The sequence below is a fragment of the Miniopterus natalensis genome, chromosome 1 (assembly GCF_054644295.1).
Source record: "Miniopterus natalensis isolate mMinNat1 chromosome 1, mMinNat1.hap1, whole genome shotgun sequence".
NCBI classification, from domain to species: domain Eukaryota; kingdom Metazoa; phylum Chordata; class Mammalia; order Chiroptera; family Miniopteridae; genus Miniopterus; species Miniopterus natalensis.
In genome coordinates this window covers 28014413-28037195 of record NC_142081.1, presented here as the reverse complement: position 1 = coordinate 28037195, position 22783 = coordinate 28014413, and the positions used below count along the sequence as shown (strand labels likewise).

Below are 22783 nucleotides of genomic sequence, written 5' to 3'. Positions count from 1 at the left end.
ACTTCACCTTCAGTTTTTGATAGCTGCAGTACTGCAGACGTGTTTTAATTAAATTTATTTTTATTAATTATAATAGGTTTATTAATTATAATAGGTTCTTAGAGTTAGCTTTCTCATTTCTCATTTGTGGTAGGGTATCACATATTCTGCTTATTCTAATGATTACTACAAATGTTAACTCAGGGCACACTGTTGCCCTTCTGCCTGTTGTTTTGATCTATTTCATAAATGTGCTGATTTAGTTCTGCTTTTGAGCTTAACTCCCTCGCAGTGTCAGAACAAGCCTTTTTTCTTGTTCTGCTTATTGAACCTAATATTCTCCTTTTCCTCGTATCCTAAATTGGCCCATTTTCTTTGCGCGATCTTTGCCTCACCAAAAAAATATCCATATCTCGAAACCTGGATATTTTTTTGACCGGCCTTTGGTTAATAGTCCAAATATGCCAGCAAAACTCTAGCAGTTAATCTGTTTTCTAACTATGTATCCTATTTAGGAAGAATTACAGTGTTTGTGTTTGGTGTATGTATTTTAAATATTCCCTTTTTTAAAACATGAGAGTAGCATTTATGAGAGTGGAAAATTGAGCAGGTTTGCCTTTATGTAACTGTAGGCTGTCTCTTTTAACAGATGTTAGGAATCACGGGGAACCTGTTTCTAGAGATAATGCGTAGGTAATGTACCTGCTCATGGTTTTGTCAGTTAGACTCAGATTTCAATTGAGAGACTATTCAGCATTAAAAAAGGTCAAGTGTTTTAGCTTGGTAGAAAAAATTAAAAACACTGATCAAACCTGTCCAAAGGGTTGTAGGAAGTAAATAAATAACATGCGTAGCAGTTACAGAAATCAATTTGATTTCTTTGTGAAGAAACATGCTTATTAACATGAGCCTCACTCTTGGCCTGTCCTCTAGGTGGTGCTGCAGGTGGTGGCTACTCTCAGGTCATTCCTATGGAAGAGGTAAAGTGTTTCTGGGATTTGGTGGAATCAGGCGCTTTATTATAGTTTTTCCTTCCAGAAATTAAGCTTTATTGTAGAGGTCTTAGTGGACAAATGACTTGTTTCTCAGCAGAAGCGACACTTATGGGAAAAACAACTTAATTTGCAAAGTTGTGAGACAGCTTAGTTCTTTGACATGACAAGAACTTCTAAGTCTGGCTTTCAGAGGGGATTAATAATTTTAATCAAGTGAGCAAATGAAGCATGAGATTGGGAAGAACCAACATGGAGTAAACTCAGAGTAATCACTGCAGAAATGGGAACAGTGTATAGGCATAGATTTGGGTTGCTCCATTGTACTCCTTGCTCACTGTTTAAAGGACATGGGAGTATGCTCAGTAATCCAGTGTTGCTGTTGATCCTGGTGGTACGGTGTTTGGGGTTACTAGACGTGTCACTTAGGGAAAACCACAATTTCTTCTGAAGACAGTAATTTATGTTTTCAAGATCTGCCCATATTAAGTGTTTGTCCACTAGCTGTGCTGCCAGCAGTTGTCCACTGGCTTTAACATGGGGATTGATTTGGTTGCAATAGAATGAATGTTGGAAAGTTAGAAGACTGATGTGGCTTCTGCTCTTTTGTAGTTTAATCTGCACCTTACTGGTGACATCCATGCCATCACTGCAGCTAATAACCTCGTTGCTGCTGCCATTGATGCCCGGATGTTCCATGAACTGACCCAGACTGACAAGGTATGGTGCTGAGGCCCCATGGGCACTTTTGAAAGTGTTCAAGCACCTGAATTAATGTTGTTCCCTTGGGTGCTGATGATGCAGGTAGCAAAGCAATGGGGTTCCTTTCATTTCAAAGCCTTTTTCCTCCTTTCAGGCTCTTTTTAATCGTTTGGTACCATCAGTAAATGGAGTGAGAAAGTTCTCTGATATCCAAATCCGAAGGTTACAGGTAAGCTTTTCCCTCTTCATTTTTTATGTTGTATGAAATTGAGTAATTGATAAGAGGCAAGAATCTCCTTAGAGTAGCCTGTTTTGGATAAAGTTATATCCATAACCATAGTCTTAAGGTGATGATCTACATAACAAAGATTGATGGTAGAGGTTATTTCTCATTTATCTCTAAATTATAATTGGTTATCCTGAAATAAATAAAGCACTGACAAGCTGCCCTCAGCTGCAAAGACTGGCACTTCCTTTGTAGCATGGATAGGAGTCAGGATGCCAGCATGGCAGCAAAGTGGCTTCTGAAGTTTGAATCTCTGCTCTTCCCAGCACTGGGAACTTAAGCAAGAATGGTTACTTCTATATTTAACTTGAATTTCTAGAAAAAATATATAATCATTAAATATACACTGTACTAACCACATAGCCAGAAATTTCACTCCTGGGTATTTATCCAAGAGAAATGCAAACTTGTGTTCATACAAAAACATGAATGTTTTTAGCAGCTCTTTTAACAATCTCCAAAATTGAGAAACAACCCAGAGGTCCTTCAGTGGATGAATGGATAAACAACTGGCACATCTATATAATAAAAAGGAATGAACTATTACATTCCTTTGTGTGTGTTATCAACCATAGTTATATTGGGAGAACAAGAGGCAACTGGTCTATATTTCTCACTCACTCTCTCACATCGATGTTTCTCTCTCTCTCCCCCTCTCTCTCTCTCTCTTTCCTTCCCTCCCTCCTTTACTGTCTCTCTCAGAATCAATAAACATATCCTCAGGTGAGAATTTAAAAAAGAAGCTCTAGGACTTGAAATCAAAGGATTTGTCTAAAGCCACAGTACCCCGCACCAGCTTGCACTTAGACCCTTGGCCTCCTGTTTCCCGGGTCCCGGCATCCTCTGTCGCACAGTGTTGCTGCAGTCTGTCTCCCAGGCGCTCAGTCAGGAGTGGGTCGGCAACAGCAGATTCCCAGCCTAGTGACTTCTTTAAACAACATCATACACTGGGCTTGTGAGCCATTTGACAAGCCAGTGAGCTCCAGCTCTGAAAACATATTTGAGGTTTTATTTTTTATTTTATTTTTTAAAATATATCTTTATTGATTTCAGAGAGTGGAAGGGAGAGGGAGAAATGAAAACATCAATGATGAGAGTGTCATTGATCGGTTGCCCCCTGCACGCCCCCTACTGGGGATCAAGCCCACAACCGGGCATGTGCCCTGACGGGGAATTGAACCTCGATCTCCTGGATCCTAGGTCGATGCTCAACCGCTGAGCCACGCTGGCTGGGCGATATTTGAAGTTTTAAAACAACGTCTTCATAGCACAGGAACAGAACTATGGAAATAGGGCTTGCCAGAGCCCACTCAGATCTACCATGAGTTAGAAGAAAAGGAGAATACATTTCATAAGCACTTTCCGTTTCAAAATGTGACCCACATACACGTTGTAAATAAAGAAAATCACCAGGTTCTGTGAGGAGGAAAAGACAAACCCTTTTTGTGCCTTCCGAAGGAGTAAGAAGGCTGTGGAAGTATAGTGCTACATAAAAAGCGTGCCCAAGTGATTTATATTTAATTTTATTGATTTATGCTTATTTTTGCCCTTCCTAATGTTTGCTGTGAATTGGGCTTCTCAATTGCCTGAGAAGGCTTTGCACCTTGTTTTTTCTTTCACTCTGCTTGGGTTTGGCGAATTGGTTCTAGCGCTTGGTCACTGTGCCCATTGAGGGCTAGGTTTCGGGCACTGCCTGTGGTGCTGCTATAGGGACAGACATGTTGAGAATGCCTTCATACGCGTGTGAGTAGGAAATCAAAGGTTAGCAAAGGGGATCATAGTTTTTTCTCTTCTGAATTTAACATGGTTTCTATTTCCTAGAGGGGACCCTATCTAGAGACAGAGAATCAAAACAAATTTTTTTAATGTATTATGCTTTTGTTTGTTCTGTCTTATTTTATGTTTTTATTTTACTGCCTCTTCAGAGACTAGGCATTGAAAAGACTGACCCCACCACACTGACAGATGAAGAGATAAACAGATTTGCAAGATTGGATATTGATCCGGAAACCATAACTTGGCAAAGAGGTACTACCCCCCCCATTTGCTTTGGTTATACTGCACACACCACGCCTCCGTGAGAGCTGTAAGAATGTGAGGTCTGGAAGCTTGTGTGTTGGTATTTTCATGGTTAAGACATAACCAAGATGGTGACTTTCTTGTTTTTCTGGCCACCTCCATCATCCTCTCTCCTTATTAGCTATACCCAAACCTCCTTCTGTTGGGTTAGTTGGACATTTGCTGGCTGGCTGTTTGGTGATGATTGGAGTGAGAGTGGTTTCAAAGAAGTCCATGCATAAACCAAAAGTAACGTTTTGCTAGTTTTATTTTATGCAAAAAGTTTTTGTGTCATGAAGTAGAGAAATTCTGTTCAGTCACTTCCTGAATCATGTTGCTCTTTATTCTCAGAACTCTCGTCTGGAATAAGTGACTTGATTTTTCTTGTAGCTCTCTAGCTTGCCTACTCATTTTTACCTCGTTTTATTAAACTCCCTTATAACAAAGTAGGTAACCTTCAAGGTTTAAACACTTGGCAGTTTAGTGAGTGAGCTGCCTGGCTACACTGCCATGTGTTGCTTTTCTCTATATGTAGCTAGCCCGGCCTAGAATTTTATTTTGTACTAGTAGTGCATCCATCTACCCTGTGTCACTGCTGAGAAGGAATTTTCATCCAGTCATGCAGAATGCAACTAACAGCCAATTTATTGACTATTTGTGATTTTCATGAGTTCAGTAACTGTTGCTAGCTAATGGCATTTTTAAGATGACTTTCTTAACATATAAAACCTTACTGATGTTTCTCTTTCTTTGCTTTAACAGTGTTAAACAGATGGTATAATATTTTATGAGGAATTAGCTAAAGACCCACTTATAAAATCTAGTATCTCATTTGCTTTTCCTTTGCTTTAATGTCTGTGTTTTCTAAGAAAGCAAAAGCAGACCCTGGGGGAAAAATGGATCATACCTATTGACTATTTTATACAGAGAAATTAGGTACAAGGAACTTGACGCTATATTTTTTTAAAAATACGGACAGGCTTCAACAACACATTATATCCTTTGTGTGTGTGTTTAAGTGTGTCTCCCTCGAAATACTGCACAAAACACTGCCTTATGTGTTTATTAGTCTTTATGGAAAATAATTTGGCATGTTATCAAGTGCCCTAAAAATGCCCCTTCTCTTTGACTCATTTAGAGTGTAATTAGTGTATTGTTTTCTCTCTTTTTTTCCCTCCTTTTTATTGAATTTTTTGTGGTGACACTGGTTAACAAAATCATACAGGCTTCAGGTGCACAGTTCCACAACATATCATCTGTACACTGTATTGTGAGTTCACCACCCAAGTCAAGTTTCCGTTTCGTATTTTGTTATTGTTTGGCACATCATACAAAAAACAAAAATGGAAATACACTAAAATGTTAGCAGTAATTAGTCCTGGGAGGTAGAAGTAAGATTAGTTAGCTGGTTGATCTTTTCCATGTTTTCCAAGGATATACAGTTAGATAAATATTCTGCCATCTATCAGTTTCTATGAATGGAAGTTATTTCAACTCAGTGTGCTAAAGGAAAGAGCAGGTCTGTTACCCAGCGTGCTTCAAAAGGCATTTGCCTGGCACTGTGCTTATGGCTCTTATGTTTCTCAGGGTGGTGTAAGGTCAGTGAGTCATCCCGCAGAACAATGTTTCTCAGGGTGGTGTAAGGTCAGTGAGTCATCCCGCAGAACAACACAAACCTGTAGGATCAGATGTGCTTTAAAATAGGTCCCGGATTTCTAGTTGTTTGAATTCTCTAGACAGAATAAAACCAAGCCAGTCCACATTTCTTTCTTTAAAAATAAGTACTGTACAAAGTTCCTTTGAACCCATATTGTAGCTTTGCCATCAGTTTTGAAATCAAATACTAATAGACAGACATTACGTTAGACTTGTTGCTCTAAGACCTGGCTGGTTCCTTTAACTTTATGGTCCTTTGACTAACATTACTCTGTGTCTTCCCTTTCTACTGCAGTGTTGGATACCAATGATAGATTCCTGAGAAAGATCACAATTGGACAGGCTCCGACGGAGAAAGGTCACACCCGGACGGTAACTGTCTGTTCCTTTCTAAGGGAATCAGCTCAGATGAACCAGATCCTTGCTCCTTCTGCCCTCCTCCGTCAGCGCCCCTCCGACTGACACTGCCGGGTGTTGTTCTGCCTTCTCCCTTTTAAAACGGGAGTGAGTAGGTGTGTGGGATTGAGCACTCCTGACAGCTTTTGCAGTAAATCCCATGTGTCACCTGCGCGTTTTCCCCGGCATTTTTTCCTGGAGGCAGAGAGCCCCAAGTGAATATCCATGTACACAAATCGATTGAAATTGCTTCTTGTTGGTGGCAATCCTGCAGTATGTCTCTTCAGCATGAGAGCTCCCATGCTGCGTGTTAGGGAAACCATAACTACATGATTGCAAGCTGCTTTCACAGGATTGTTGGTCCTTCTAGAGTCTTTATTTTAAAGATTTGACCACTCGAGGTCTTGGAATAGTTAATTACAAAATTTTGCTGTTGGAGAATTATTTTCATTAAGTTCTTTGTGTACTACTGTTATTCTATCCATTTAAGCTTTCGTTTAAGCTGTGGATGCAAACAAGGATTACTTGTGCAATTCTCTGGTTTAATGAAGTTTTCCCTGTCGTGTCTCTTTCCTTCCAACAGGCCCAATTTGATATCTCTGTGGCCAGTGAAATCATGGCTGTCCTGGCTCTCACCAGTTCCCTAGAAGACATGAGAGAGAGACTGAGCAAAATGGTAGTGGCGTCCAGCAAGAAAGGGGAGCCCATCAGCACTGAAGATCTGGTGGGTACCCCAGTGTGCGGGCCTGAGATGCAACCTGTGTCCATTGTCCTAGGGTCTCAGCAATTACCAGTAACAGAAATTATGCTGCAATTAACTAATAAATTTAATGATTTTGTTGCTGACAAGGTAATTACGAAATTTATAAAATTCATAGTGATTAGTAGGTAGTGTGCTCCAATAATAAACCAGGGTTTCAGATGGTGTGAGCAACATCTTCAACCTGTGAGTATTCCCTAAAGTGGATACATGACTTCAGTTTGCAGAGGACATCAAGAGTCCAAATGAGGCCCTTCGTAGCTGAGCTTGGAGTCACACCCTAGCCTCTCCCCATGACAGGCCCCCCTGCACAGAGGTCTCTTGTCATGAGGTTTATTGGCCTCAGCCTTATCCACATGGTAACCACATGGGGAATAACTCATTAATCAGTTATCTGATGTCCTACTAGGCTAGCTCTCTACTTCAGGTTTATTTCTCAACTGTCTACATGATAATATGAGGTTTGAAATGAGATGATCTTATAGGTTAATTTTTTAATTGCTGTTTTTTCATTGATTTTAGAGAGAGGAAGGGAAAGAGAGACATTAATGTGAGAAAGAAACATCGATTGGTTGTCTCTCATACATGCCCCAACTGGGGACCTAACCTGCAACCTAGGCATATGCCCTGACCGGGAATCGAACCCTCGACCCTTTGGTACATGGGATTACACTCCAACCAACTGAGCCACACTGGCCAGGGCTAGATAAGTTTTTTAAAGGTCTGTTTGTATTGACATATACCAAAATGGTTGGCCTGTGATTGAGCAAGCAGTATGTCAGATGATTTCAGAAAGGGGGGAAAACATTAATAGCTTCCGTTCACAGTTAATATGTGTAAAGAAATGAAATTGTTTTAAATTTCTACACCCAAAGCAGAAACTTGGAAACTCATTAAAACTGAATATAAATGGGATCTATAGTTTTATTTTACTTTGTTACCAGTTTGTTCAGCTGTGGTTGGAGGGCTTAGAAGAGGGATCTGGTATTTTAAGAGTTGGTATTGAATTCCTGGGTAAATTGTTCGTTTCTGCTTTGGGAAATACATATTGAAATTGGTTTGTGGCCATTTCTGCCCAGATACCGAAGTTACAAATAATTCAATACTCAAAGAACTAGCATTTCCGTGCTGTGAACTAGTCTAAAATGGATTCCCCTCGTCCATCACAGCAGAGCTTGATTGAGATGCTTGTTTCCAGAGTTACACGTTTTTTCCAAAAATCACATGTGAATGTCATTTTTATTCTAGCTGTCTCCCTGCTTAAAATAACTGGTAACTTCGGAGTGTATCCAGAAAAAAATAAATATGAGAATAAATGAATGGCCTGGTTCAGATAGAAGTAGACCATAATTCGTCCAAGATGGCTTTTTAAAAAAGGAAGACCCAAGAGTGTTGAATTTTGGTTTTAAGGGGTTGTTTGTTCGCTGGTAGGAGTCGATGCTTCATGCCTTTGTTTTGTAGGGGGTGAGTGGTGCGTTGGCTGTGCTTATGAAGGATGCAATCAAGCCCAACCTCATGCAGACACTAGAGGTGAGCAGAGTGGTTCCTCCATTCTGAGTCCGTTTCCTGTGTTCTCACTTGTCTTGCTGAGCCAAGACCTCTTCTACCTGCCCATCTCTGCCATCTTTCTCATGGTTGCAATTGGGACATTACTGTCATAAAAGAGGCAGCTTCATGTTTAGCCCTTTGGGATGTCTTTTTCTTTTGGATTCCAACTAACGTTCATCTTGACTGTGTGATCCCATTTTGAAGCAGGATTGACAGGTTCGCTCATGCTGTCTTGATTTCCACAGGGCACTCCAGTGTTTGTTCACGCTGGACCGTTTGCCAACATCGCACACGGGAATTCTTCTATCATTGCAGACCGGATTGCACTCAAGCTCGTTGGCCCCGAAGGATTTGTAGGTGAGTATTTTTGTGAAGACAGTGAATAGATGGTTTGGGGGTAGTTGTGGGGAGGTTGACATCAAGGCAATTGGGATAGCATTTTTACAGTTGCTTTTCTCCTTACAGTGACTGAAGCAGGATTCGGAGCAGACATCGGAATGGAAAAGTTTTTTAACATCAAATGCCGGTATTCTGGTCTCCGCCCTCATGTGGTGGTGCTTGTTGCCACTGTCAGGGCTCTTAAAATGCACGGAGGCGGACCCACGGTGAGGATCCAGAGTAGGAAGAGCCTGATTGTCAGGAATGTTCTGAAGGCTAAAGGGAAGCTTCATGACTTGTGCCTGTTCCTTCATTAAGCGGCTCTTATCCTCATGACTGATAGGGTGCCAGAAGCAAGAGATACACAGGCGGCTCTTGTGCTAGCCCCTTATCACTCGAAGGCAGTACCACCTAAGAGGCAGTGCCATTCTAAGAGGGCTGATATTGGCATCATGGCCAGCCTTTCCGAGGAAAACATCTGATAATATCTAAACGCCTCCAAGGACATGTGCCTGCTAAACACTCAAAAAACTCCTTTATGTTCAGATTGTTCTTGTAAACTCTCAGTCCCATTTTCCCTCTGAATAGTGACACTGACAGCCAGCCAACCAAACCATTTAGCTGAGACAGGTCAGCCCTTCTGGAGAGGTGCGCGCTGGGCGGGACCACTAGCACCCTGGCGTGGGAGGGAGGAGAGGGGAGGGTAGAGGTGCTTGGGACTGCCTCTGGGTAATAGAAACAGAGGTTAGGACTGGTTATGTTCAACTCCAACCTGAACTTTGTGTTTTCCTGAATCCCTATTGGTTAGAAATTTCACTTTTTATCCTGTTATTTTAACACCTTTCTTTAGCACCTGCATGTAAAGACATGGTGCTAATGTTCAGAAATTGAAGAAGTATTCAACTCCTGCCCTATAACTTGAGAAATAAGACCTCACTCACCTACAGAACAAAGTCAGTGTCTCAGTGTAGTGACCAATATAGCAGGTCTCAAGCATTTTGGTCTCAGAAAATCTTTATACTCTTAAAAATTATTGAGGGCTTGAAAGAACTTATATTTAGGTGGGTAATACCTATTGATATTTATTATATTAGGAATTAAAACTGAGTTGCATATTAACATAAATAACATTTTTTTAAATGAAAAGTTACTATGTTTTCCAAAACAAAATTTAGGCATTGTACATTTTTCAGTTCTCTTCGGTATCTGCCTTAATTGAAGATCTCTGGATTCTCATCTTCTGCATTTGATCTTTTGCGATATCCCATGTCACATAACTTTTGGAAAATTCCATTGTATACTCAGTGAGAAAATAAGAATGAAAAGGGTTATGATATCTTCAAATTACTATGGAAATAGTCTTGACCTTGTGGACCCCATGAAAGGCTTAGGTCCCCGGGCCTCACCGTGAGAACCGCTGCCATAACACAACCCCAACCTCTCCAGTCTCACTTGTCTCCAAGGGACCAAAAGCACTCCTAACCCAGGACACCCCTTTCTGCTAGCAGTGCAGGAAGGACTCCCTTTTCCTTCCCAATGATAACCAACACCCCCTTACTCTCACAACTTTGTACTTTCTCGCACCCCCTTACTCTCACAACTTTGTACTTTCTTTTCTCCTGACCTCATACTTTAAAAAATAATGCTGAGCACTTAACCTGGGCAGAACTGAGAGGAGGGTCTTACACACACATCGCTACCAAGGAGCCAGACAGGCTGCTCACTTTACCTCCTGGAGCCACATGTAAGGCCCAGAGCAAGGTGGCTCAGGTCCCTGCTTCCGGCCCCACCTCTCCATGGCCCCTTTTGGAGCTGGAGCACCGTAGTCTCTGAGGAATGGGAACGGACCAAGCTGATTAACTGAAGGCTCCTTAATCACTGTCCATTGCCCACAGTGGGATTCCCGGGATCAGCACCTTCACCCCCGTGCTCATCCCTGTGGCCGCAAAAGGGCCAGGCCACCAGGTACTTCTCTAACTGAACTTACTGCTTAAGTATTCTGAGGCCTTTAACTACGTCGTGATAGAGGAAGAGAACCCTTGTGTGTTGTTTCCCTCCTGTTTGTGTTGCTCCTGCGGACCAGCTCATGATCCCATCGAGGGGCTTGTCACAGACTCCATCAGCAGACGTGTCAAGGTGGCCTTTGCAGGGCTTACAGCTGCCTTTTCCTGTGCTCACCTTCACTTCCACCCTGCTGCTGGGTGCATCACTCAAAGGTTATTGCCCCTGCCTAGAACACATCCCTTCCCCCCAGTCTTCACAGACCCGTCCTTCCTCACCACCTTTGTTCAGGCCACAAAGGTCCCCACTCTTCTCGAAGCAGTCATTTTTGTTCTGTGCTGTAGGATTGGTCATAGGCCCTTAATCCTTAAGGCAGGAAACAATCTTATCCTACCATATATCCCCCAAGCGTGCAGCTTCTGGCCTTTAACACATGGCACATACCACTTTAAGCTGGTATCTAATTGTAAATAGAAAATGCCTCTGACTTTGCTTCCTTTCCTTCCAGGTCACTGCTGGACTGCCTCTTCCCAAGGCTTACATAGAGGAGGTAACTTGAATCATTTCTAATTACCTGACTAGAAAGCTCCACCCTGAATCAGCATATCTCAACCGGCTCAGTTGGAGACAAGTTGGGGTATCACTCTGACCCAGGCTTGTTCCTGGGAGCAGGTTGTCCCTGCTAAAAGGCCTGAGGTGTGCTGAAGAATGAATTGAGTGAAATAAAGATTGCCCCACATAGGATACCAGTAAAACTAGTGCCCTCGATCAGCAGTGGTTTCTCCACTGGGAGTGATTTTGCCCCCAGGGGACATTTGATTGTTATAACTTGTGTGGAGTGCTACTGGAATCAGTGGGTAGAAGCCAGGGCTGCTGTTAAACAGCCTACAGTGCCCAGGACACTCCCACTACAAGGAATGATTTTGGCCCCAAATGTTAGACGTGCTGAGGTTGAGAAACCCTGCTCTAGACAAATGGAAATTTCCTTGTCTTCTCTGTATTGGCTGGTTGATTCCCAAATGCCATTCAAATCAGAAGCAAATACACGGACCTTTTTTGAAATGTCTTTTCCTCTGCAGATTTAAATCCAAATTAAAGGGCCAAGATACAGTCAGCATCCTGGTTATTTTTCTAGGCAAAGTTTCCATAAGCTGATATGGTTTATAGCATCAAGCAGGAGCTCAAAGAATTGTGAGCTTGAACCTTTTTATGTTTCTATCATTTACCATCAAAGAAACATCTCTAGAGCCAGTTTGGGGTAGTTATGAGAGAGGCCCTTGAACGAGACGGTAAGGTCAGCTGCTATCACTAATTCAATTTTTTTTGGAAACTTAAATTATCAAGCAATACAGGGTCACTGTTTAGACTCCAAATGAAGTATTTCAAAAGCAGCTAGAGAAGACTTGTCGGTGCCTTGAGTCTGCCTGTCTCCTGAGTTATGACTTTCCTTTTATGGTCATTTGTCTGATTCAGGCGTAGGAGGGGAATTCACAGTTCTGGCCCTGCTGCCACCCCACCGCCTTTCCTGTGTCTAATTAGAATGACTGCCCCTAACTGGCCCAGCTGGTATCTTCATTTAAGAAATTCAACTTATTTAAAACTGTTCTCAATCACTCTTACATATTAATTGCTTTTCATGTGACTAGAGGTAAAGAACTAGCAGTGCTTTTTAGAATATCAACTAAATCCTGATCTTGGTTTTCAGTTATTAAAGGAAAAGCATAAATTGTGTTTATAAGGATTTCAGATGTTTTCTACCTTTAATTTACCTATTTTTTTCTGCTCTTCCATGGAAAACACAAGCCAAGAGCTATTACTGCTAGGTTTTGCTCATAATCCAGTGTATATAGTTTTATGTATAACTGTTATATTTTTCTTTTTAAAATATTTAATGTATTTTTAAGCTTATGTTAGTAACACACCATTTGTTTAAAAATTAAACAGTATAATATATGACTTGAGTCTTCTTAACAATTTGCTGCATATTTCTCAACATTTAAAAACCTTTCAAGAATATATACATGTATTTATATATTTGTCCAAAAATGGAAGTAATTAAATTCTCCATTGCTTTGCAACTTAGTACATCTTTAAAGGTTCCATGTAATATAGATAATCTCATTTTTCATAACATCTCCCTGATACATATTTATTGACTATGTATATAAATCCCCTATGGAAGAAGGTTTGTGTTATTTGCAGTTTTTCAAGGCTGCAGTAAACATATTTAAACATATGTTTCCTTAATTTCTTTCCTTTAAGTTACACGCTATTTGGTTCTTACAGATGACATTCGCCTCGCTTTCTGTTGTCCCCACTAAAGGTTCATGGTTGAGTTCATTAAAACCTTTGACAGCATCACTTATTACTTCATGTTTTCTGACAGTACTTATAGCAGCTGTATAATGAATGCCAGGCACTGCCCTAGGCTCTGTCTTCTGATGAAAGAGGCTGTGCAATACTGAGTAGAGTTAGTTTGTACCATTATATCATATGAATACATAAAATCTTGAAACACAGGGATTATAAATATAATTATTTAAGGGCATCCGATTCCCTTCAGACAGCAAATATGCTATTAAGCTATGGAGTGATGACAGCAGATAAACCAGCTCTCTTGTTTTCAGGACAGTCGGGACTCAAGCACAGCTCCACTCCAGTGTTATGCATGTAAAGCCTGGCACAGTTATCGGCTCCACAGTGCACACTCACTGTGGTGGGAGAAGCGTCAGCTGATCTGCTCTCTCTCAGCTTGTCCTGACAGTGAAAAGATAGGTTCCCTTTTAAGAAGAACCTGCTCCGTGGTTGAGCATCAACCTAGGATACAGGAGATCGCAGTTCAATTCCCTGTCAGGGCACAAGCCTGGGTTGCAGGCTCGATCCCCAGTCAGGGGCCTGCTGGAGGCAGTTGATCAATCACTCTCTCATCATTGATGTTTCTCTCTGCCTCTCCCTTCTTCTCTCTGAAATCACTAAAGATATACTTAAAAAAAAGAAGAAGAACCTGGAACTGTTTCCAGCTGTTCTCTCCCTGACCTCACAGAAGGACCACCACTTTCACTGTTGTTTTTTACAGAACCTAGAGCTGGTTGAAAAAGGCTTCAGTAACTTGAAGAAACAAATTGAAAATGCCAGAATGTTTGGAGTTCCAGTGGTGGTGGCCGTGAATGCATTCAAGTAAGTACAAAGTGTCAGAGTCCAGGGAACTGAGGGAAATGGTCAGAAAACATCTCCTGGAGCTTTTAGCTTTCTTTTGATTCAGTTACTCCTATTGGTTGTTAAGCCTGTTCTTCAGGGGCCACTGAGGGAGCCTGTGCTCTGACAGGCACCTCACACGCCACAGTGAACTTGTCACCTCACCCACTGAGGGTCCAAGGTCAGATTTGGCTCCCGTGGGTCCCCTTCCTGTCCACCAGGTAAAGTTGGTAACACATAGGCCTGAAGTTAAATGTTCTTTTTGGTCTTTTGAGCCAATAGGAGGTCATAGCCCTACAGAGCTTCATTATTTCACTGGGCCTGTGGATGTTGTCTTGACAAAGAGCCGAACGTATTGAGCTGGGAATGTTCCTGCAAAAAGAACTTGTGTGGGTTGTGTAAATTGTATAATGCTGGTTTTGGTCTTGTTATAATGGCCTAACTGCAGCAGAATGGGAAGCAAAATTTTTTAAAAGCGAGTATTTGTTGATTCCTGCGATGTGCTTGGAATGGTCTGAGTACTCTGCATGTATTTACCGTCTAAGTCTCATGACATCCCAGATGAAATAAGTGCTATGATTATTCCCCCTTTACGCATGTGGAAATCCAGGCACGTAAAGCTTAAGTAACTGGTCACCTCACCAGTAAATTGTGGAGCTGAGATTCAAACCCAGGCAACGTTACTTAATTAGTGTCCATTTATCAGCAGGTAATTCACATGGGTTTTAATGGCAAAAACGAGGGATTCTGCCCTCCCTGGGCATTGTCAGTGCTTTAACGTGAAGTGCTGCCTTTACAGGACAGATACGGAGACCGAGCTGGACCTCATCAGCCGCCTCGCCAAAGAACATGGGGCTTTCGATGCCGTGAGATGTACTCACTGGGCAGAAGGGGGCAAGGGCGCCATAGCCCTGGCTCAGGCCGTCCAGAGAGCAGCTCAGGCACCCAGCAGCTTCCGTCTCCTCTATGACCTCACGGTGTGTTACTTGCTCTATGCAAAAACCCAAAAAGCACAATGAGGTTTCTTTGTGGCTACCTCTGTTTAGAGCCCATGTTTAACAGCTTCAACCCTGTGGGTCTGATTCCCATGTAGATGAGTTACACGACCACAGCCTGGACCCTCAACTCCAGACAGTTTTCTTACCAACACATGTTGCTGCCTCTTACAGAGTAGGGGGTCCAGGCAGGAACACCCCAGGAGGTTGGCTCACATCCTAACTCTGGGAAGGGCTCACAGCACAGTTCCTCTGCTGGCGGGAGAAAGGGTCACAAAGAGAACCAAGAGTGTAATTCACTACAGCTTTAACCCAAGGCACCAACCGTATCAGGGCAAATTGGCAAGAGGTTCCATGGAGGCTCAGATAAGTTTTCCCCCGGCATCTCAGTAACAGGGGAAGGTAGTGTGCTCCTAAAGCTCACTTCCTGGTGCAGGGCTGCCTCAAGTTCAGAGAAGCCCTCAGGTGCAAACCACACACCCAGCAGGCTTGAGCACTTTTTCCATCACTGAGTAAACTATATGATGTCTGGCCCAAGCAGAAACACTGCTTATTCCACATACAATAAAGCATAAAATTAGTTCAGAGAAAGATTGTTTATACTATAGGGTTGTATTTTGTTTTCGTTTCTGTCTATGTATTTCAGGATGTGATTGGACGTTAAGCAGTGTGGCTACAACTGGGAACTTCATTAGGAACTTGGGATGGATGTAGAAGCTAATTCTGCTTGTATTCTCTAGGCGGGTTCTCGGCTTGGTTTTTAAAAGATAATCATAGATTTTCAAAAATAGCCATAAAAAGGTAGAAGGAAGAAACCTCATTATTCTTGAATTATAACGTTCTTTTGTTTCTCTTTGCCCCTTGCAGATATAATACACTGACAGTTAATTAACACCCCCTGTTGACATGGACTTTTCCTATGGAGCTTTAGTTTTACAGACTGGTTTGAAAATCTGTTCAACCAACGGTCTTTTTAGGAAATGCCATAACACAAATTTGCACACTGATGCAAGGCATTTATAGGCACCCTGTCTAGGCCCCTCCACAGTGCCTACTGTTAGCAACCTCAGGCCTTGAAGGTGAGCAGAAGACCTGGACGAAGTGGGGTAATGAGGACCTTATAACCCATTTCCACTTGGAGCTTTGCTCTGGCAAACAGGAGGCTGCCACCTTTTGTCTTATTCTGTATCTGTTGGTCTTAAATCACCCTCAGCAAAGTGCTTTCACTTCAGAAGTTCTGAATATGCCTTGGCATTTACAGAGCCCAATTATAAGATGCATATGAAAGTAATCTCTGTTGCATCTTTATAAGCCATAATTGAATAGTTGCTTTACTCCTATATTATGCAAAGCCCTTTCATAAATTATCACTGTTTAGTTCAAAAGGGAATTTTTCTTTTTATAGATAAGATAAATTCCTTTCAAAAAATAAAACTCCCCAATGTATTCTCTTAGCCTTAGTTGCTAAGAAGTATAGAGTCAGATATATTGCCTAATTTTAGTAGTTTGCTCACCCAAGTTACCTGTGAGTAGCTTTCCTTCCCATTTCCTTTAGGCATTTTCCCCTATGCTGTTTGCTGTGAATCCTGGGCTCAGCAACACTCGAGAAGCCAGGCCCCTGAAGGAAGCCCTGCAGGCGAGGCCCTCCCTAGTTAGACCCCTGGCCTCCGTCAGCTGCACTGTTTGCTGCAGGCGTCAGGAGGGCATAGACTTTCACACCATTCCCACTGCACGTTCATCATAGAAGTCACCAGTTTGCTCTTTAAAAAAAACTATTTCTAAGTAAGAGCAACCGGCAATCAATATGTTATGGCTGGCATCTGCCTCTCATTTACAAACCAGGATTTATGTGGATGGACATTGGTTGTCTTATAAACAGTATCCCAGGTTTGCTTTGACAGGAGACTGCTCTCTAGTCATAGGACATTACTTTTTACTTATGAAGAAATAATTATTCTTGGGTGGTCAGCAGTATTTTTTGTGATGATCCTAAATACACATACACACACACACACACAGTAACTACCTCTGTGGACATTTTCTACTTATAAACTCTGGGGCTTGGTATTTAAAGAAAATGTTTCTAACCCAGTAAACCTCAAACTACTTGCATATCTGTGTATGTGTATAAAAACATCTCTGGCCCTTTTGGGGACTCTGACCTGGAAAGTGACCGTGTCCCAGTCATGGTCTCTCCTCTTTCTGTCTGTCAGCTCCCAGTTGAGGATAAAATCAGGATCATCGCTCAGAAGATCTATGGAGCAGATGACATTGAATTGCTCCCTGAAGCTCAGCACAAGGCAGAAGTCTACACGAAGCAGGTAGGTGTCCAGTTGTTTTGTTCTTTCAGCTGTTTATAAAGCAGGCCTTGCAGCCAAGAATCCCGGTGTTCTCCCAGCCCTGCCAGGCACCCACTGCTTTACTTCCTCTGGGCAGCAGCCTTTTCTCCTCTGAAATAGTGCGTTTGGATTAGGTGGTCTAGTCCCAAGCTCTTTATCACCACAGATAGTATATAAGTGTGTGGAAAAGCCATGAGGAAATGTGGGATGTCTTACTAAAAGATTGAGAGCCGGCCTTGAGTTGTGTCATCATGGCTGCTCCAAACTATCATATTTTAATTGGTTATATAGATAAAAATAAAATATTCACTTTTGGAATATGATTGTGAGTACTTACCTCCCTCACCAGACAGATTCCCCCCCCCTTTTTTTTTTTTTTTTACTTTTGTTGTTGTTTAATCTGTAATAACTAAGCTAGAGGACAGTGAGGTGGAGATGGATAGAAGGGGAGTTTAGATGTTTCCAATAAATTGAAGAATCCACACCGTCGCAATGCCCAGATTTCTTTGTTGCAGTGTCAGCTTTTCATCTGTCCTGCTCCTGTTCCCTTCTTTCCCCAGGGCTTTGGGAACCTGCCCATCTGCATGGCCAAAACACACCTGTCCTTGTCTCATAATCCAGAACAAAAAGGCGTGCCTACCGGCTTCGTCCTGCCCATTCGTGACATCCGCGCCAGCGTCGGCGCTGGCTTTCTGTACCCCCTGGTGGGAACGGTAAGTGAGGGCTGCAGGCAGAGAGGCGAGCTTCTCGTCCTAAACTGAGTGTGAGGCCATCGAGCAGGTGCCAGACGAGCAGAGTTCACTGCTGAGGAGAAAGTCGGAGTCAGGCCTGCCAGGGTTAATCCCCTTGCCGTGGACCATCTTGGCGTCAGTTCCAGGATGACGCATGACTGCTTGTGCTGAATAACAATTCTGTTTCCCAGTGACAGTGTGACCTTGACTGAATCCAGGATGGGCCTAATCGATGGGCTGTGACAGAGCTTGTATATAGTCACACCTGACATTCAGTGGGCACCTTTACAGGTTAACCTGGTGCTCCCTATAGCCCTGAGAGGCAGCGACAGAGGCTCTGCACCTCGTGGGTCTTGACAGGCCTAGAGCTTGTGCCCAAAAGTCAGGCAGTTCATAGTTTGTGAGTAAAGAATTTCCCTCTTAAAATGTGACTGAACCCTGTAGATGTGAAAGGTGAGGTTACTTATTTACACTTCAAGATGAATTATCAAATGCCTTCTTCTCTTGTGGATTTTATGCAGAGTAAAGGAGGAAAATTGCTAATAGAAGGTAGAGGGTGCTTATGGAATAATCACAGCCTGAACTTTGTCCCAGGGGTAGCACTGATCCTGTGCCCAGGTTTCCCCCTTAGATCCTGTGCCCAGGTTTCCCCCTTAGATCCTGTATCTGCAGACTGTACTTAACTGCACACAGGATCAAAACATTAACTAACTTCAGACACAGTGCAAAAGAAAAAATAGACCTCCTTTTGGAGCTATATTATTTAACAGTAAGAAGGTGCTAGGAGGGGGCATTATGGAGTCAAAAGTCTACAACATTAAAGCTGAATCCTGTTTTCGCCTCTCCTGATTTGGGCCTTGGGCTCATTATTAAAGACCTGACCCCTCCCTCTCTACTCTCAGTGTGGGTCAGACAAGGTCCTGCAACCCAGTGCTCCCTCAGGCTTGGCTTTGTCATGATGTGCAGCAGTCCTTGGGGTTTGTAGAAATTCCCTTTTCATAGGAATGATAAACCATTAACCCAGCACCTTGAATATTGCAGAAACATGTTCTTTCTGGAGAAATTGTTAGCAGCTGCCAGATGAACGAGCAGTAGCTGCAGTCTGTATTGTCACTTGCGATGTGTGCATGCAGAGGGGTGACCAGTCGTGAAAGCAACACTGGAAGTGGTCAGGCCAGTGAGTTTGCCTGTAGTTCAGAGAGAAACACATTCTGCCCAGCTCAAGGCTCTGTTATCTAGAACAAACACTTGCATTAAAAGCCACCTTGGACCAAGACATTTCTGCACATAACCTAAGTGGCTTAAAGGTCACTATTCTTAATGCCTCCTAGTTGCTATTGCAGCCTGTTACAGGACTCAGAATTTGAGTATTTTATGTTTTAATTCAAGGTGTGGTGGCTTCTTTTCAGTTTCATGTCTAAGTTCCTATGTGTATGTACACATAATCTTTTCATTTAAAAATTTTTCTTGATTATCAATATGACCAATGCTTGGGAGGGAAATCCTCTTTGGATAAGAGTAAAAATACTGAGAATCTTTTTTTTTTTTTTTTAAATATATCTTTATTGATTTCAGAGAGAAGGGAGAGGGAGAGAACGAGAGATAGAAACATCAGTGATGAGAGAGTCGTCATTGATCGGTTGCCTCCTGCACACCCCTGACCAGGGATCGAGCCCGCAACCCGGGCACGTGCCCTGACCGGGAATCTAATCGCAATCTCCTGGATCCTACGTCGATGCTCGACCGCTGAGCCACGCCGGCTGGGCTAAAATACCGAGAATCTTAATCACTGTTTTGGGGACCATCTTTAGCATCTTCCGCCAACATGCTCATCTATGTCTGCATCAATGGGCACATGTCCTGTGTCTTTAAAATGTCATCCTCAGGCTTTTCTGCTCAGTCTGCAGACCATCCCTTCCTTCCTCTCCTCTCCCCACACCCAGCAGTGGCTTATCCCTCACAGAATTTGAGAACAGAGACCGGCATCAGATCCATTTAGTATGTTCTGCTGAATATTAATTGGCACTCACAGGTCAGAATTAAGTGTTCTAAAGTGTAGATGTTAAAAAATAAAGTGTAGATGTTTCGTGTCACAAGTGACTCATCCTTTTCTATGACACTTTTATAGTTAAGTCTTAGAAGTTCAACTTTTTTCCTGTCTGGCTCTGATTTGTAACCTGTGTATATTCATTATATAAGACATTGTTACGGATAAGATATACCGAGTTTTCACTTATAAGCCTTACGAATTTGCAGAGAAGTGGATATTTGTCAAAGCCAAGCCTTCAGAAAAGAAGCAATGCAGATGCAGCCGTAGCACTGCAGGCCGTTTTAGGCCAGTTTGGACCAGTGAGAACGGTGATTGTAAAGCCTTCTATGTTATGTAGAAAAATGTCTTGGCCCAAGTTAAAGGATGCTAATTTATAATGTGCCACTGAAGCAAAAATATTGTGGGTAGCGATGCGAGACTAATTAAAGCAAAGTAAAAAGCGGACAAGCCCGTAGCTCCTTTTGGCCTTTTGAAGCGAGGGCTGCGGAGGTGAGTGACCGACTCCGTAGCCTCCTCAGCGCCCGCTGCTGCTCGTTCCCGCTGTCAGTATGGAAGGTGACAGTGAGGCCTGGCACCGGGTTTGCTTAACGATACGAGGGTTTCTCGTTGAGGTATTAACAGGAGCAGTGACTTTATTTTTAATGTGTTAACCAGAGGAGTACCGCTTTGTTGGCAACTATAAAATAATATTCTATCTTTGTGCCGTGGGCTTTCTATCTGAGGGAAACATGGAAAAAAAGATCACTGAGTTTGTTTTTAATGCTGTTTCACATCTCCTAGATGAGCACAATGCCGGGACTCCCTACCCGGCCCTGTTTCTATGACATTGATTTGGACCCTGAAACCGAGCAGGTGAACGGGCTGTTCTAAACAGGTAAGTTGTTTCTGGTGAGAGTTTTGCCTTTTTCTTTGTGAGACATATTTATGAATTATAGGACTCCGCCTAAAGGGATGCCTTTTCAGACATCACTGAGGGGAGAGGGGGCAGTAATGAGAGTTGGCAGTAACCAGTGAACGAAGTATTTATATTTCAACACATTTTTGGAGGAAGAACACGGCCGTCACAGGTTGGCGGTGAGGGAGAAAGCTGCCGTCTCATGAACTAAGAAGGGACCGCGGCAGAAGTTAGGCCTCCTCTGCTGGAACCCACGAGACTCTGGGTTCCAAGTTGATGGCACAGGAGCAGCTGAGGTCTGTATGCCCTGAATAGACAGCTAGCAGGTAAGAGTTGAGTAAATGTCCTAGGAAGTGGAAAAGAGAAGGAAACAACCAGTGCAGAAGTTCTTGGGTCTTAAGTGAAAGGCCCCAAGTACTCATCACAATGAAGGAGCAGACACATCCAGTTGAAATTTCAAAACCATCAATGATGAAAATCCCAAAAACCATTCTTCGGAGAAAGGCTTGCCTCTTAAAAAACGAGAATTAGACTGAACCAACCTGACTTATCAGGAAGAGGCTTTTTAGACAATGGAGGAATTCCCTCCAAGTTCTCAGGGAAACGCTTGCCACCTGTACCTATCCCCTGCCAAATCTATCCCGGTGTTTTCAGAGACATGCAGGTTCCCTGCCCCACATCTCTTCCTAGGAAGGGATTTAGCAATGTACTCCAGCAAAGTGAGGACTGAACCAAGAAAGAAGGAGACATGGTCTCAGGAAACCAAATCCGGATCTGGACAGTAATCAAGGGGTGTCCTGGCAACTGCAAGTGACCTAGAGTCACAAGTGCAATGTGGAACAAGAGGAGGGAGGCTTGCGAAAGACTAGAAGGAACTAGAAAAAGCGAGGGTATCGAAGGGTCATGCAACACAAAAGCTCTCACATTAAGAAAGTAAAGGTCAGGGTGGAAGAGAACTGTCATCATCGAAGCAGCTGTAAGGCTGGCTGCTCACAGAGAGGCTGGCTTGATGCTGGGGGAACACTGCTCCTTAAGGGCATGTGTGACGATGGAAAAGTCATCCTGGCTCATGCCTGGTCTGGTCTGGCACAGTGTTTACATAGCCATGCATTGTTTTCAGGTCTATGGACCGGCCCTGGAAGAGTTGTGGGAAACGATGTAAATGTTAGCAGCGTCGCAATGCAAGAGGGCAGGGGTGTAGTGTGGAAGGGAAGAGGAAACATTTCAGCAGCTAGAGAAAACATTTATTCCTGTTTCTTTTCCCTCCCAGATTGTCCATCTTCAAGAAGCTACTTTGAAAGTTAGGCCAGTGCGCGTTCAGGCCTACGGTCAGGAGTGTGGGGAAGTCGAGAGAAGTCAGCCCCTGCCCGAGGATCTGCAGGAAATAGTGGGAGTTCCCCAGAAGCCTTTCTTTGGTCTTAATTCCCATCATCATGTCTAAATTAACATAAATCATATACATGTCAATTTACTGAAATTTCACAGAATAAAATAATGTTGTTATCTCGGTGTTTTAATATAATAACAGACTGCTGCAATATCTCTGCCATCCTGTGTGAGCCCATTTGCCCGGCATACCCTGGGGCTAAAGAAGCAAGTTGCAATGTGTACTTTATGGCCGTTTTGTGTAAAGGGGGAAATGGTGTGTGCATGCGCGTTTCTGGGAGGACACACACCAGGAGAAGCAGGGTGTGCTATCATATACCTTTCCATGTTCCTCTTTTTAACCCTGGGAAGATACTGCCCGTATAGGTTTTTGTCCTGAATGTCCATGGCATTCCCATTTCTTTCTCAGCTTTAGCACCATTTATTCATAGAGTCC

General features: G+C 42.8%; 1 protein-coding gene across 1 annotated transcript in view; it reads left to right on the top strand.

Annotated features, from left to right (window-relative positions):
* Positions 1–22305, top strand: part of MTHFD1 (methylenetetrahydrofolate dehydrogenase, cyclohydrolase and formyltetrahydrofolate synthetase 1) — a 50769-nt gene extending 28464 nt beyond the window's left edge. The window contains exons 13-28 of the mRNA XM_087819964.1: positions 913–959; positions 1584–1691; positions 1828–1902; positions 3885–3987; positions 5969–6045; positions 6653–6793; positions 8291–8359; positions 8623–8734; positions 8843–8982; positions 11265–11306; positions 13833–13933; positions 14751–14928; positions 17160–17267; positions 17846–17998; positions 20847–20936; positions 22229–22305. Coding sequence (XP_087676090.1) covers positions 913–959; positions 1584–1691; positions 1828–1902; positions 3885–3987; positions 5969–6045; positions 6653–6793; positions 8291–8359; positions 8623–8734; positions 8843–8982; positions 11265–11306; positions 13833–13933; positions 14751–14928; positions 17160–17267; positions 17846–17998; positions 20847–20936 — 1544 coding nt within the window. The 3' untranslated portion in view covers positions 22229–22305. The remainder of the gene's footprint in view (positions 1–912; positions 960–1583; positions 1692–1827; positions 1903–3884; positions 3988–5968; positions 6046–6652; positions 6794–8290; positions 8360–8622; positions 8735–8842; positions 8983–11264; positions 11307–13832; positions 13934–14750; positions 14929–17159; positions 17268–17845; positions 17999–20846; positions 20937–22228) is intronic.
* The last annotated feature ends 478 nt before the right edge of the window (positions 22306–22783 follow it).